This window comes from Rhineura floridana, chromosome 3, assembly GCF_030035675.1.
Source record: "Rhineura floridana isolate rRhiFlo1 chromosome 3, rRhiFlo1.hap2, whole genome shotgun sequence".
Lineage (NCBI taxonomy): Eukaryota > Metazoa > Chordata > Lepidosauria > Squamata > Rhineuridae > Rhineura > Rhineura floridana.
In genome coordinates, this window is record NC_084482.1 from 108,355,795 (window position 1) to 108,370,356 (window position 14,562).

General features: G+C 40.1%; 1 protein-coding gene across 1 annotated transcript in view; it reads right to left on the reverse strand.

The window, feature by feature from the left end:
• Positions 1-4,040: 4,040 nt before the first annotated feature.
• Positions 4,041-14,562, reverse strand: part of RASGEF1C (RasGEF domain family member 1C) — a 146,210-nt gene continuing 135,688 nt past the window's right edge. Inside the window, exons 11-14 of the mRNA XM_061617282.1 lie at positions 9,573-9,668; positions 8,457-8,580; positions 6,478-6,550; positions 4,041-5,317 (exon numbers count right to left, since the gene is read on the reverse strand). Coding sequence (XP_061473266.1) covers positions 5,293-5,317; positions 6,478-6,550; positions 8,457-8,580; positions 9,573-9,668 — 318 coding nt within the window. The 3' untranslated portion in view covers positions 4,041-5,292. The remainder of the gene's footprint in view (positions 5,318-6,477; positions 6,551-8,456; positions 8,581-9,572; positions 9,669-14,562) is intronic.

Consider the following 14,562-nt stretch of genomic DNA (forward strand, 5'->3'; position numbering starts at 1 on the left):
GAGGCAACATGTACCCTATCCCTGCTTTAGAGCCTCTAGCTGACTACACATGCATGGTTTCAAATACATTTCTACAACCATTAAAGCTAGACTTGATTGAAAGCAAAGCTCAAAACAATCCTGAAAGCTAAGTTTTTTATGAATTCAAGCTCTTCACATATATATGATATACATATACCAGACTATATGTGCTTATGATCAAGCCAAATATACTTTAATTGTTATGGTAAATGCTGGATATATAAGGATTTTTCCCTACAGAAAGCTTAGTCACATAAACAGTCTGATAAGTGCTGTGAGCCTCATGTGAATTGTCAGCTGCATTCAGTGTTAAAATAAAAAGGTGCTCAGCTACACACCTGAGAATAAGGCCACTTATTCAAATATATGGCTTTTTTGTCTCATTCTCACAATTTATAATTTTGGTTCAATTTTTACAACTATAACTTCCAGCAAGATGCCCTGATGTTGAAATTAGTTGGAGCTACAGCATTCTTTTCAGACAAGCTTATATGTAAAATACCATTGGATCATTTATAGTGGGGAATTACTACAATTCTAGGACTATCTGCGCCAGGATGAAAGTGCTTAGGATCAGGTACCTGTCAGAAAATATGACAATATGTCACTGCCTCAGGCAGATGTATCAGCACACACATTTTGGATCACAGCATAAGTAATCTTTTCAGAGTGCTGTAATTCAGATGTTGGGAATTTGGTTTTACATCATATCTGCTATGGACCGCTGAAAATAAATTAGCATTTTCATTTTTAAAAAGCAAGCCTATCACCATTTCCATATAAAATAATATCAGCCATTATAGTCATAAGCAGACAATTTAAAAGATGCATGTACTTAAAGGAATGGCCATTTAGTGAATTCACATATGGCTCTATTCATGAATTCATTATAGAACTGGTTAAAATCTACTGAATCTATACAGAAATAATTTTTGGAATGATTTCATACAGAAGGTTGCTAAGCTAAAAGGGACCTCTTTTCATCAGCATGTATTAAAATTTTAATAGCAAACTGCTTAGAAACATCAATGCTTAAGCTCTGCTTTTATCAGCCTGGTTATCACATGAGCTCCCTAAAAAAATACCTACAATTCTACAGGCCATTAATTGACCAGTTTTGTTCAAGTGCAGGAAAGTGATCCAATAGCAAATGGCTTCTTTACTAAGAAGAAAGCACTTAGCTTTCAACTTTTCGTTCCATGGCAATGTCAATGCAGCCACCTTGCTCACTGTGTAATCCTGTAACTATAGAGTACAGTTGTAATGCCCTACAAGCAGCCATAAAATTTGCTTCATAGAATTGGAAGAGAGGGGCTTGTAGGCAACCTATCTAACTTCCTGCCCCATGTAGGAAATCCAGAATTCAATCCGCCCCAAAAGATCTCGGTTTGAAGACCTTCAGCAAGGGAGAGGTCATCATTCCCCTTGGTAATTGATTCCATTGTCAAACATTTCTTACCATTAAGATAGTTCTAATGTTCAACCAAAACCTAGCATTCTGTAACTTAAGCCTATTGGTTCTAGTCCTGTCCTCCGGGGCAGCAAAAAAACAAGTCTTTGCCCTCTTCTGGGTGACAGCCACTCATATATTTGAAGAGTGCTATCACGTCTCCCTTCAGCCTTCTCTTATCCATGTTAATCATATTCCCAGTGGAGGCTGGTGTCTGACGTCAGTGAAGTAAATCCGCTCCAAGTTTTAGTCTGAACTTTCAAGGAGCTGTCCAAGATGCTTTCAGGATCTTATATTATTATTCACTGCCCCACAGCCACCAGCCTCCACTGCATATTCCGTTCCTTCAATCTGTCCTCATAGGATTTATTTTCTACACCCTTGACCACTGCGATTGCCCTCTTAACCAATTTCTCTACATCCTTTGTAAGGTAAGGTGCCCACAACAGGTCACAGTACTCCAGATGAGGCTTGACTAGTGTAAAATAAAATGAAATTATTCTTTCTCATGACTTGGAAACTGTGGGTTGTATCCAAAGGTGCACGAACAGACTCAGGCAACAAGACTTCCCCCTCCTTTCCTCCCCCCTGCAGCCCCCTGTGCACTGTCCCAAATTTGCTCTGGAGGATCCCCTAACCTTCTGGAACAGTTTGAGGGTGTGGAAGTCAACTTTTGACTGACTGCAGTCCTGAGATTCTTTTCACGTGTACTGCTGCCAAGCCATGTATCCCTCATCATATACCTGGGCATGATGCCCCCTTCCCAAGTAGAGAACTTAGCATTTTTCTTTGTCAAATTTCTTTGTCCAGGATCCCAATCTATCAAGGTAATTTTGAATTTCGTTCTTGTCTTCTGTGGTGTTAGCTATCTTTCTCAGTTTTGTGTCATCTGCACATTTGATTATTCCCTCCATCTGCATCAAGGATGGCTAACCTGTGCTCCTCCAGCTCTTGATGAACTCATACTTCATGGGCAATGGTAATGGATGATGGGAGCTGGAGTCCAGCAAGACCTGGAGAGCAAAATATCATCCACCTTGATCAAAATCATTGATAAAAATGCTGAAGAGTACTGGGTCCAAGATGGAGCACTATGGCACTCCACTTTAAACCTCTCTCCAGTTTGATGAACAGGATTGATAAGCACTCTTTGAGTAGTTTTCCATCCAGCTGTGAATCCACCTGACAGTGTTATAATCTAGCCCACAATTAACCAGTTTGCCAATCAAAATACCATGGGGAACTTTGCCAAATGCCTTATTAAATTACATCCACAGCATTTCCACAATCCATTACACCAGTCAGCCAATCAAAAAGAGTGAGGTAAGATTAATCAGGCAGGATTTATTATTGACAAATCCATGCTGTTTTCTGCTAATCACTGCACTGGCCTTATCAAGATGCTTTCAGGCTGACTGCTTTACAATCTGTTCTAGTATCTCCGCTAGTATCTAAATCAGACTGACTGGCCTGTAGTTTAGCAGATTTCCCTCCCCCCTCCTGCTTTGAAGATTAAGACAGCCTTTTCCCTTTCTCCAGGCCTGTGGCACCTCACCTGTTCCCAAAAATTTTTCAAAGTTGAGGGGCTCACAAATAAGCATAAATAATGTAGGTCTTTCACCTCCCAGTCAGATGCTGGAAACTGTTATGAATAAAGACTTCAACAGATTTAAGTGTGGGTTCAAATATTGCATCTCTCATGCAACAGCCAAACAACCAGTTTCTACATTGTGGCACTCGAGTCAGAAACTGTCAACTTTGTAAACAACTTACCACATGGTAGGACTGATCACATGAAGCAGGTTTGCTCATAGCCACTTGCCTCCTTGCCTGTGGCAAATAAGAATCTGTCTAGATGACCAGGCAAGAAACTTCCAAAAGATTTCCCCTTCTCTCTTTCTTTTGTTCCCCTTTAAGCTTCAAACAATGAGCATATATCTGGGTTGGAGGGCAAGCAAGCATATATTTTTATGAGCTTTTGTGAATTTCTTTGTAAAGCTGGCATGAAGTGTTTTCATGCTAGCACTAGCTGCCATGCTACAAGATGTCACTGTAGAACTGGAAAAACAAGAGAGTGTAAGTAGGTTTTCAAGAAGCGATAATACAGGTCCTGGTAGATACAGTCACTGAGTTGCATTTCAGAGGTTAAGATTGTCTCATTAAAGAAAGCACCAGTGTCAGTTTCTGAGCAGCTCCAGAGGGAGACTTCTGTGGGTAAACATTCAGAACTGGAAATCAACAGTCTACCTAAATTACTATTCAAACACATCCTGGTGTCTGCTTGCTGTTCAATAGAGGGCCAGTTCAGATATTGAGCATTATGCTCAATATGATGGGAGAAGTAATATGTGATAATCACCCAACTTCCATTTTCCTTCCAGCCCTTTTGGAAGATAGAGGATTAATGGAATTTGGCCTATAGAAAAGAGTGTCAAGCATCTTTTTAGACGTGATGGGCACATGCCATTTCAAAACCAAACTGATATGTAGTGTAGCTGTCGACATCTGAACTAGTGCCATCTATGATATCATCCTGCCCTTGTCACAAAACACAACCCCAATTACTCTGAAGGTTTGCACATCTCCTCCTAGCTGTTCTATATGGTGACAGGAGATATACATTTGTTTTACACATATGTAAACTATTAAAAACAGTAATGATACATCTGTTTTACATTACAGTAGAATAAGTAAGCAATTATATTATTCAGCAGCTCCCTGATCTCCATCAAACACCATGATAGACATGATAGATGGCAAACTGTTCGCAGAGATGGAAAGCTGTGACCATAGACAGAACAATGATAAGAAACCAACCTGATGAACAGTGTGTTGACTTTTTTTTAACTATAGTGCAATATTTCATAGAGTGAAAACCGTTCTCTTAAACTGGAAATAAAGAGCCCTAATGTCTAGTATTTCCCCCTCTCAAATATTATTTGCCTTGGACATGAAGATAAAATGAGCAGTAAAAGGAAAAGAAAATAACTGAGAGCCTTTAACAGGTTCATCTTCCATGAATTGTCAGTGAGGTAAGGCCCCTTGAACACTGTTCTCTCAATCACCAGCCAACAGAACTAGAGAATATGCTACATGCTTTATATAGAGGTAAGTTAGACTGAAAGCCATTTACTTAATCAGGACACCTTAGCAGTTGACTGTTAGGGAGAAAAAAATGACATACACCCCAAACATAAGGAAAAATAATGAATATTCACAGATCAAATGTTTCTGTATTTTTTTTCAAAAAAAGATAGTGTTTGCATGGATTTTTCCATACTGATGTGGCTTTGTATTAGTCTTTTATCTCTTCCTGTCAGAATATTGTTCAGCTGAAAGCTGTGGAGAAAAAACCAAGGTTCATTTTATGTACCAACTAACCAGATAATGCTGTGTTAAGCAGAATTTGCTTTTGACAGCCCTTGGAGAGTTATCGTCCAATACACCCTGCTTCAGAGATACGCACCCTGTACCTTTCCAGTGAAGACTGTTTTGTGTTTGCAGCACCATGGCTCTCCTTGCCATTTGCTCTTCCTTCAGAGACAAGGTTAGAGACATAAGGACTCTATTCTGGTTCAGCCATGAAGAAACTACCTACTGGCCTTTTGCTGTTGAGAGCAGCTAGAAAACATAATTGTGCGTGCAGTAAAAAGGCACCTCCGAGTCTAGTGGAATCCAGTTAGCCACAAATAGTCCAAAATCCACACAAAAATAAAGAATAAAATCTCCTAAATCCCAAACAGGCATCTTTGGAATCAGTAGTGCAAAGTAGTTTTGCTGTTGTTGTTTTTTTGTCCTACTGAAGTTATAGATCTTTATCTTCAAGTCTTTCCTAAGATAGTTGTCCTGCAAAGGAGAAGCATGAGAATAAGTAAAAAGCAAGAAAAGCAGTGTGGCGTAGATTAATTCAGAATTAGACTGGCTGCATTTTCTGTTCTGCATTGGGCAGATGACTGGCTATGGCAAATGCCCCAGGGAAGCAACAGGAGCAAAGGAGAAACTCAGCCAGAAGTACGAAGAAATGGGGTAGCCCCTGCCTCAGGAGAAGATGGCATACTGGGCACCGACACTACGAGGGCACAGACTGAACAAGATGTTTTGCTGACCAAGCATTAGCACTGTCACTTTCTGTGCCATCGCTTTTCTTACTCACATTAGTATTAGTATTATTAGTATTTATTAGATTTATATCCCGCCTTTTCTCCCAGTAGGAGCCCATTAGATGCATTATGTTTCTAAGACACAAAGCCACTTCCCTCCATGTATCGTGAGGACACATTTAGGAAAGAGCAATGTGGGAAGTGGCAGTAAATAGCACTGACTGTTTTTCACCTTAACATTTGTCTTACTGTAGCAGTAAAAACAGACTATATAATAAAGTCTTCTGAATGAATACTTTCTAATGTGGTCATATTAGTAGCATTGCTACCCGCCTTTTATATAAAAGGTAATAATCCTCATCCCTCAATATGGTTAACAGTATGTCAATTCTAGTATAAGTATGTCACAGCAGGGTGGCTCCCATTTAACTACGTCCTTTAAAAACTAGGCTTTCTGTGAAGTACCCTTTTCTTCTACCCTTAGGGATGAAAGCCTGCACAGCTAAGTCACCCTAATATCTTTGTGATATAAGGGACACCACCCCATTCCAATGACATAAACTAACATAACTGGTAACAATTTGGTGGAAGAGAATATATAAAGGTTCTCAAATGGCCCTGAACTGAATCTGCCATGATTGTATACTGGGTCGTTAGTGTGCTTTCAAGCAAATGTAAGAAAGTATCTTTATGGTATCACTGCTTTTGAGCCAAAATACACACACAAATGTGTATAATAGTAGTAGGTCATCCCTTCTCCAGTATCAATTGTGCTTTTCCTAAATGATTTTCCCATTAAAAGGGCTCATGCGTTACACATACGTGTTTAAAGTATAGTAGCCACCCTCTCTATGCTCATATCTAACCACTTTGGAAGATCCTGCCTCAGCATAAATGAAATAATACCTCAAGGATTTCCACCTCTCTTTTTCAGTTTGGTTTTCTGGACTTTCACTTTCATAGGAAGCCAGATATAAACCTAAGGAAAAAGTTTACAAGTCAACATTGGTTATTAAAAGAATATCAATAACCCACAAGGTAGCATTCTAATCAAACAAGGTTTGTTTTTCTTAGCTAAGGCGACAATCATCTGCACATTTAGGGGGACTTATGTCTGAGTAAACATGCATAGGATCATACTGCACATGCATGAGGTGCATAAACTGTAACTACAGTTTAAACTTAATGGGTGACAGGAGATAGCAATAGTGGAGATACAGATGTGCATCTGGATATGAATCCCTCTGTATATGTTAACTGACTGGATTGGCTGGAAGCAGTTTTTAATGAACATGGAAGTATGCATCTCCATTGGGACCCACTACTTGTTATGCAACTAGTGCTGGACCAGGACCAATGTATACATTGTCATGATGATGACCACATATGTGATGGTCTACACATGGTGTACATCATTTTTCTACACCACAATTGGGAAACTTGTGGTCCTCCAGATGTTGCTGAACTACAACTTCCATCATCACTGACCACTGGCCATGCTGGATGGGGCTGATGGGATTTGGAGTCCAACAATATATGAATGGCCCACCCCTGTTCTAATCAGAAGTGGTATCAACTTAGGAAAATAATATGTGAAGGAGTCCTGAGTTGGGGAAAGGGACTGGCCTCAAGCAGCAGCCAAGATTCTGACATAGAGCAGGAGGAACCAGCCTGGTAGTAGGAGAATCAGCACAGGCTTTGGAGGCTCCAACTCAGTGCCTGAAAGCCAAGAGCTTCTGGTGCTTTGAGATAAAATCCCATCTGCCTGGTTTGTTCCTGCTTTCTCAGTTAGTCCCAGAAAGCTTACTTGGCCTGCTTCCTCCCTGCCATGCTGTGGGCTTCACCTTCCCAGACTCAATACTTGGCAAGCAGGAGGAGATGAATTAAATTACCCATCCATATTTTGGAGTCTAATAGCAGATCTTGTGAAATGCCATTTGCCACTCTAGAAGACTCTTGAGTGCTGCTAGTCACTCTCTTTTTGTTCCCTTTTAATAGAACTGACTATAATTGAATACCGCTTACCATGAAAACCCTATTCATAGGGTCGCCATATGTCGGACTCAACTTGAAGGCAGTCCATTTCCCATTTCATAATTGCTTGTATTTTATTTTATTTTAGCTTTTGATATTCATCAAGGAGCATGGGCATAATTTTTTATTGCTGCATTCTAAATTCATGTGTGGCCAGTGATATCTCAGCTGTCAGATGCAATTAATGTGGATGAGTTTTAAAGACTGCTGTTTAAAAACCAAAAGTTCAGAAACAACCCCAAAGTCAGGCAAGCCTATGGGCATGTATAGGAAAAGCTAACAAATTCAGTCGTTATCTCTGACGATGATGATAATGAGATAGGACTGAATTAACCCATTAGGAAATGGCACAGAGTAACATGAGAGATTGGGTGGATAGGAAGAGAAGTCAGACAGAAATTAATTCGCAAACGGAAATTATTAACTGCATGATGAAAGCACTGAATTGAGAAGGTTCTCCCCCTTTAAGCACATTTTAAAAGGTAAATATATCTCTGCTGTGGCCTGAGCTCTCCTTTCCCAGCTGGCAGCCATGATAAATTTGCAGAGAGATGGACTCATTGACTATAGGGAATAGTAACTCAGTCTCAGATGCTTTCAGCAATGGCTTGACTGACATTCAGAACTGCCACTCACAGTATGACTGTCAAGGCTTGTTTCTCTGTGGGTACTGCACACAAATGATTTGCTACAAGCAAGATGCCTGGCTGAAAAGTTATGGGAAAGAAAAAGGCCCAGAGAATCATTCTTATATTGGATGGATCTGTGTTAGGGTAGATTCTGAAAACTACATTTTATCATAATGCTAGTAAAGAACCACTGTAACATTAGTCAAAATAGGAATTCCTTACCATCTTCAGTAAAGATGGGTGCAGTATGTAAATAGTGGATGATGTTATCATCTCGCTCAAATGGACATTCCACTTGTTTCCACGTTATAAATTCACCTACTTGCTTAGCTAGTTCCAGGAATTTCTGTAGAGATTGAAAAATGAAACATCTAGGTAAAAGGAAATTGTATATCATTAAAATTATTTCTGTGGCTTTAGTATTCGGCAAAAATGTTAACTGCTTAGTAAGAACACAAGAAGAGCCTGCTGGATCAGGCCAATGGCCCATCTAGACCAGCATCCTGTTCTCACAGTAGCCAGCCAGATGCCCATGGGAAGCCTGCAAGCAGGACCTGAGCACAACAGCAGTCTCCCCTCCTGCGGCTTCCAGCAATTGGTATTAATGACTCTGGTATATTATTTTTAAAAGGTAGGAGTGTGTGTGTCTATGGATTGGTTTAGCAGTTCAGCTTTCCTTGTATTTCTGTAACACACTGAAGGAAATACTACTTTGGTATTGCATATGATGCTTGGCATAGAAATATTTTAACTAATAAATAAAGTAGGCATGGGATAGAAGAGTTTGCAGTTACAACAAAATCCCCAGATCTCCAATAAGCAATGCACATGTGTCACATAATACACATAGGCCACACTTTTCCTCTGATGCTATTAAGTTGTGTTTTAAATGGCAGGCACCTCACACAACACTTGGAATTTAAAATTACAACAATTTGGGTGGTAATGAGTATAAATCAGAAGTTTAACCCCACAAATTGCTATACCTTTTAGAACATGTAAAATAAAAAAAATTACATCTCTGAAGGGGGAGAGGCTTTCTGAGTGGTTTGAGGGGCTGCAGTGGGAAGGGGAACTGAGAACCCCCTGGGGTATATGTGGTGTTTTTGCACATGAGCCTTTGGATCCTGGTCTCTAAAATTGAAGACACTTAAGTTAAAAACATCATCAATGGAGTTTTTTTTTTAAAAAAAAAGTCTCCTGGGGGTTGTTTGATTTCTGGGGTCATCATGGGAAATGATCCTGGAATGGTATTTGTTGTACTCTCCTGAAAAGTAATTGCAAGGGCTCAAAGAACCTATTGGCCAGGTACTTTATAAAGATGTTTGCTGTGCTTACTTCAAAGTTGACATGCCCATTTGGAAGGCGGTTAGCGCATCCTTCATTCAAAAAGTAAATGTCTTTGATCAATAGGCTGAAGAACGGGATCACAATCTGTGAAGAGAATGACATAATGATTATCTTTTGCAGTTCTGTTTTTTATGCATGAAAGAACAGTTCACTCACAAGAAGAAAAGAGATTAACTTTTTGGTGTTCCATATTCTAATGATGAAATACTAATACTAGTGAGGCCTAGAGGAGACAGGATACCAGAGACAACTTTGAACAACCCATAAATTAACTGCAGTGCTGAACAGATTATCTCTGTACACGCTGGCAAAATAGAATCCATTTAATCTTTGTAGAATTAAGGTTTCAGTTTATTACCTATTAATATTTCAGTTAATATTAATAACAGTTTAAAAAATGGAAATGGACTGCCTTCAAGTCGATCCTGACTTACGGCTACCCTATGATAAGGTAAGCAGTATTTTCATGGTAAGTGGTATTCGGAGGGGGTTTACCATTGCCTCCCCTGAGGCTAGTGCTCTTCAGCTTGCTAGGGCCTGCTCAGCTTGCCACAGCTGCACAAGCTAGCCCCTTCCTTGTCCGCAACTGCCCACTGGGGGGCAAATGGGCTCCTTGGGACCAGAGCTTGGAAAAGTTACTTTTTTGAACTACAACTCCCATCAGCCCAATCCAGTGGCCATGCTGTCTGGGGCTGATGGGAATTGTAGTTCAAAAAAGTAACTTTTCCAAGCTCTGCTTGGGACTATGCAGCTTGCCCACAGCTGCACAGGTGGCAGAGCACATAACCCTTGAGCCACTCACTGCAGGGGTGATCTTTAGCTGGCCATTTACACCCAGGAAACACGAGCGGGGATTTGAACTTGCAGACTCTGGACGCCCAGCCAGGCTCTCCTCCCCACTGTGCTATACCAGCTTTATAATAAGTTAATATTACTGTTAATATTTCAGTAACATCAATTTTTAAGATAGGAAAGTGTCAAAGAATACAATGAGTTTGTATGAAGAGAAAGCACTTGATTAAGTGAACATTAACAATTAAACCCAAACAAGCAAACACATGGAATAATAGATTCTTGTGACTTGGCAAAGGTTCCAATTTACGGAAGGGAAATTCCAGAGGAGAGAACAAAAGATGATATGTTATGTTGCAAAGTTGGTACCTATCTACTGGATGTTACACAATGAGCTTGATCCCCAACTGGTGTAAGTTCCACAGATATCAAACAAAGCAACATGGATTTGTACTTGGTATCTTGTCTTATATCATGTTTGGCTTCTTTTCTTCATATTCATAGGGTCACCGTAAGTCGTAATCGACTTGAAAGCACATAATAACAACAAATTATTAAGCCTATAACCTACCAATTCTGGGGTCCAATTCAAATGGAGAGTTTAGGCTGACGAGGCTCATACAGAAACAAAAATCTAGCAGGTGCAGGAGAATAATGTAAAGATCTAAGTAACAGAAATCTCAATCCAATCCCTAATGCATTTTGAGTACTAAGAACTTCATCAGAGCACAGACACAGATTTCTTTAGAAGACTAAGCCAATTACAATCACTGTTATGCACACTTGGTGCCAAAAATGCAATTGTATATGCTACACTGAAGCTTTACTTATTTCCATATAACCCAATTTACCATTTTCTAAAGGAAGACAGAATTCTGCTGCTGGGGGAGGGAAAAATCTTACAACTCAGGCAGCACAACGTCTTAGCCAGCCTTTGCTCTGTCCAAAACATCTCTACTCCAGATAAAAAATTTTTAAAAGGAATTTGCCTTCTTTTCAGCTATGCCATACTAATTTTTATTTATTTAAATTATTTTTTTAATTTGTTAGTTGCCCAATATATGCATGATGTAAACATACACAAAATTATTAAAAACAATGGTGATCCAAATTTAGCAACAAACTAAAATACTAGCTTTCACAGAAAAAACAACAAAAATTTATCGGCGACCCAGAATGATACCAAACATAAAAACTTCATACAGCCAGATCATCATTCCCAAAATTCCTGGAAGAAGAGGAACTACTTCATCTGGCATGAAAAAATGAGGACTGCCACTGCCCTCACACTAGCCTTTGTTCTAGGGTTTCCCTCTCCCTTATTTTTTCTCAGATCCTTTTTTTAGTCCAGGACAGGGCAAAGGTACATAAGCAAATCTGATGTTACCCCCAGAGGAACAGCAGTCTATTCATTTCATTATAGCTTCAACTGGACTGTAGCTCATTGCATGAAGCTCTCTTAAAAAGATTTAAATTCTGCAGGATAGTGAGTTCTTTCTCTCCTACAGGAGCTATATTTTCTATTGAGGTGAGAATGAATATGTCAGATGGGCATAACCTTCAAGTATATCTTCTGGTTCTTTCGTAAATGAACTGAACTGTAATTTGTTGAGTACATGCTAAAGAACTATAGCCTGGAGAAGAGTTAAGGCTCTAGGAAAGAGTGACAATAAAGTAGTCATTTGGTTTGCCAACAAATGTCCTCAAGTTATTTATGGTACTTGTATGCTTGAGCAGCATGTGCATCCAAAAAAGAATGGTGTTCCTGCCTTGTGCGGGGGCATGTTTGCCTCCCCCCTCCCCCACTCTTTTCAGAAGGCTCAGGAATGTTCCTGAAGGTTTTGGGTGGGATCAGGTGGGGTCTATCGACCAATTGGAAGGAGGGATTAGCGGGTTTGAAAGCCCGCTCCTCCTTCAAAACTTGCCTCTTTTCGCCTTGCAGCACCCTCCCTTCCTCGTCAGTATGGGCTTTGCTAGTTGCCAGTTGGGGCTGAGTAAGAATTTTTTTGGGGGGTCCTGATTTCAGAATCATTTTCGTTTTGCCTACTCCATACTGCTTGGGTTGATTCGATTGGCCTTTCGGGGGGGGGGCTGTGGTTGGCTTGCTTTGGCTGGCGTGGAATTCGGGCAGGTGAGGAAGTAGGGGGTATAAAACAGGAGACTGAGGCATTTGGGTAAAGGGCACTCTCTAGGGAACCATCAGTGCTGAATGCCTGGTGGGGATCTGGGCAGTGTCCTTGTGGGACCAACTTGCGCATCATAGTGAACGCCTCTACCGCAGGGCCAGGCTGCGGAGGTTGGAACCACATACCTGGCTCTACTAGCAAGGAGGAACAAGTTCTCCCACATCCTTGGCTGGGGAGTCACAGTCCGCGGTGCCTGACATGCCCAGAGGACTGGAGGGAATACTCCCTCCCAGTTAGGTTTATCCTCACCTGCCCAAAGTAGATTCAGTCTGGTTAATTAGCTGAAATTGGCTAAGGTTTAATATTTGTTATACTTAAATAAATATAACATTACTCCATAACTGTGTCACAAGTCTTCTTTGGTGTGGTGGCAATAGAAAATCCTAGGAGGGAGATTGCCCTCTCTGAAGCTAAAATGTTCAGGACACAAAAGTAAGCGTGTGATAAAAAGATGAAATAACTACTCCTCTTCTGTCATCCTACCCTGTCATAAGCCTAATCTTCATATTGAAAAATGAGTCCAAATATAGTTCCACAAGTAACAGAACTGTAACAGGATATGTGCTTCCACAAATTAGGGTAATTTGGTTAGATAATTTGCATCAGAATTTTTTTATGCCCTAGAGAGTGATCTAACTTAGAATGTTTATTTGCCTTGTATTTAGTAAACCAAGTTTGCCAAATATCTTATTTGGACGTTACATAGAAAGGTTTCTGCAGAAAAATAAACTGTGGAAAAATTTCCACTCCACATCACAGGTGCTAATGGAGTCTGAACTGATGGTGACTGACTAGGAAAGAAACCTTGGGGGTCATAGTGGACAGATTATTGAAAATGTTTACCCAGTGTGCGTCAGATGTGAAAAAGGTAGATTCCATATTAGGGATCATTAGAAAAGGGATTGAAAATTAAACTGTCCATATCATCATGCTGTTATACAAATCTATAGTGTCACTGCACTTGGAGTACTTTGTACAGTTCTGGTTGCTGCACCTTAAAAGGATACAATAGAGCTGGAAAAGGTCCAGAAAAAGCCAAACACATTGATCAAGTGGCTGAAGAACTCCCTTATGAGAAAAGTTACAACATTTGGGGCTTTTTAGTCTAGAAAAAGGTAAAGAGAGATATGATAGAGGTGTATACGATCATGCATAGTGTTGAGATGTAGTGACCAAGCCACTAACTAGGACAGTTTGAAAAGAGTTCAGACAAACTCATGGAGGATATTCATTGGCCTCCCACCAGCTTCCAACGATAGAATGAAGCCAGCATCATAGGGTTTTCTGGGGGTGGTGCTGAGCCAGCCTGAGATCTGTTAGATCCCAAGCCAGCCCTGCTGCCATCATGGGAGGCACTCAGTCCAATCACTCAATCAGCTTCTGTCTGGTGCAGTGATCTTCCTGGCCGCCACCTTTTGCCCCATCTACCATGTATGGCAAGGCTGTGGAAGTGGTGGTGGCCCCAGCACTACATAATGCCCTGCTGGGTTGAGGGGTGTGTGTGGAGGTTAGGACTGGTCCCTTACTCTGTTTATTGTATTCTAAGTATTTAGACCCCATTCTTCACTGAATATTTCAATCCCAGAGTGGGGAACAACAAAATAAAATAATAATAAAAATATAAAAAAAAACAGATAACAAAAATTACAGAATCCATAAAAAGTCCAATAAACAACATTATAAAACAAAATTGAACAGCAGTGAGGACAATTATTAGAATGTCCATTTTAACCAAATACCCAGGTAAAGAAAAGAGGATATCCAACTGACCAAAACAACCAAGTGGCCTTAGCAACAAAACCCACCTCATCTATCACCTGCGGCACAGCCCACTCACTTCCCCTGTCTCGCACAGGAAGAGGGTCCCCCTCTTTCTATCATCATCATCATTATTATTATTACTTTTTTGAGTACCCTGGAAATGTTAACATATATTGAAGGTACAGAATATAAATTATGTAAATAAATAGAAAATAACATTATTAAATAACAAAAACCAA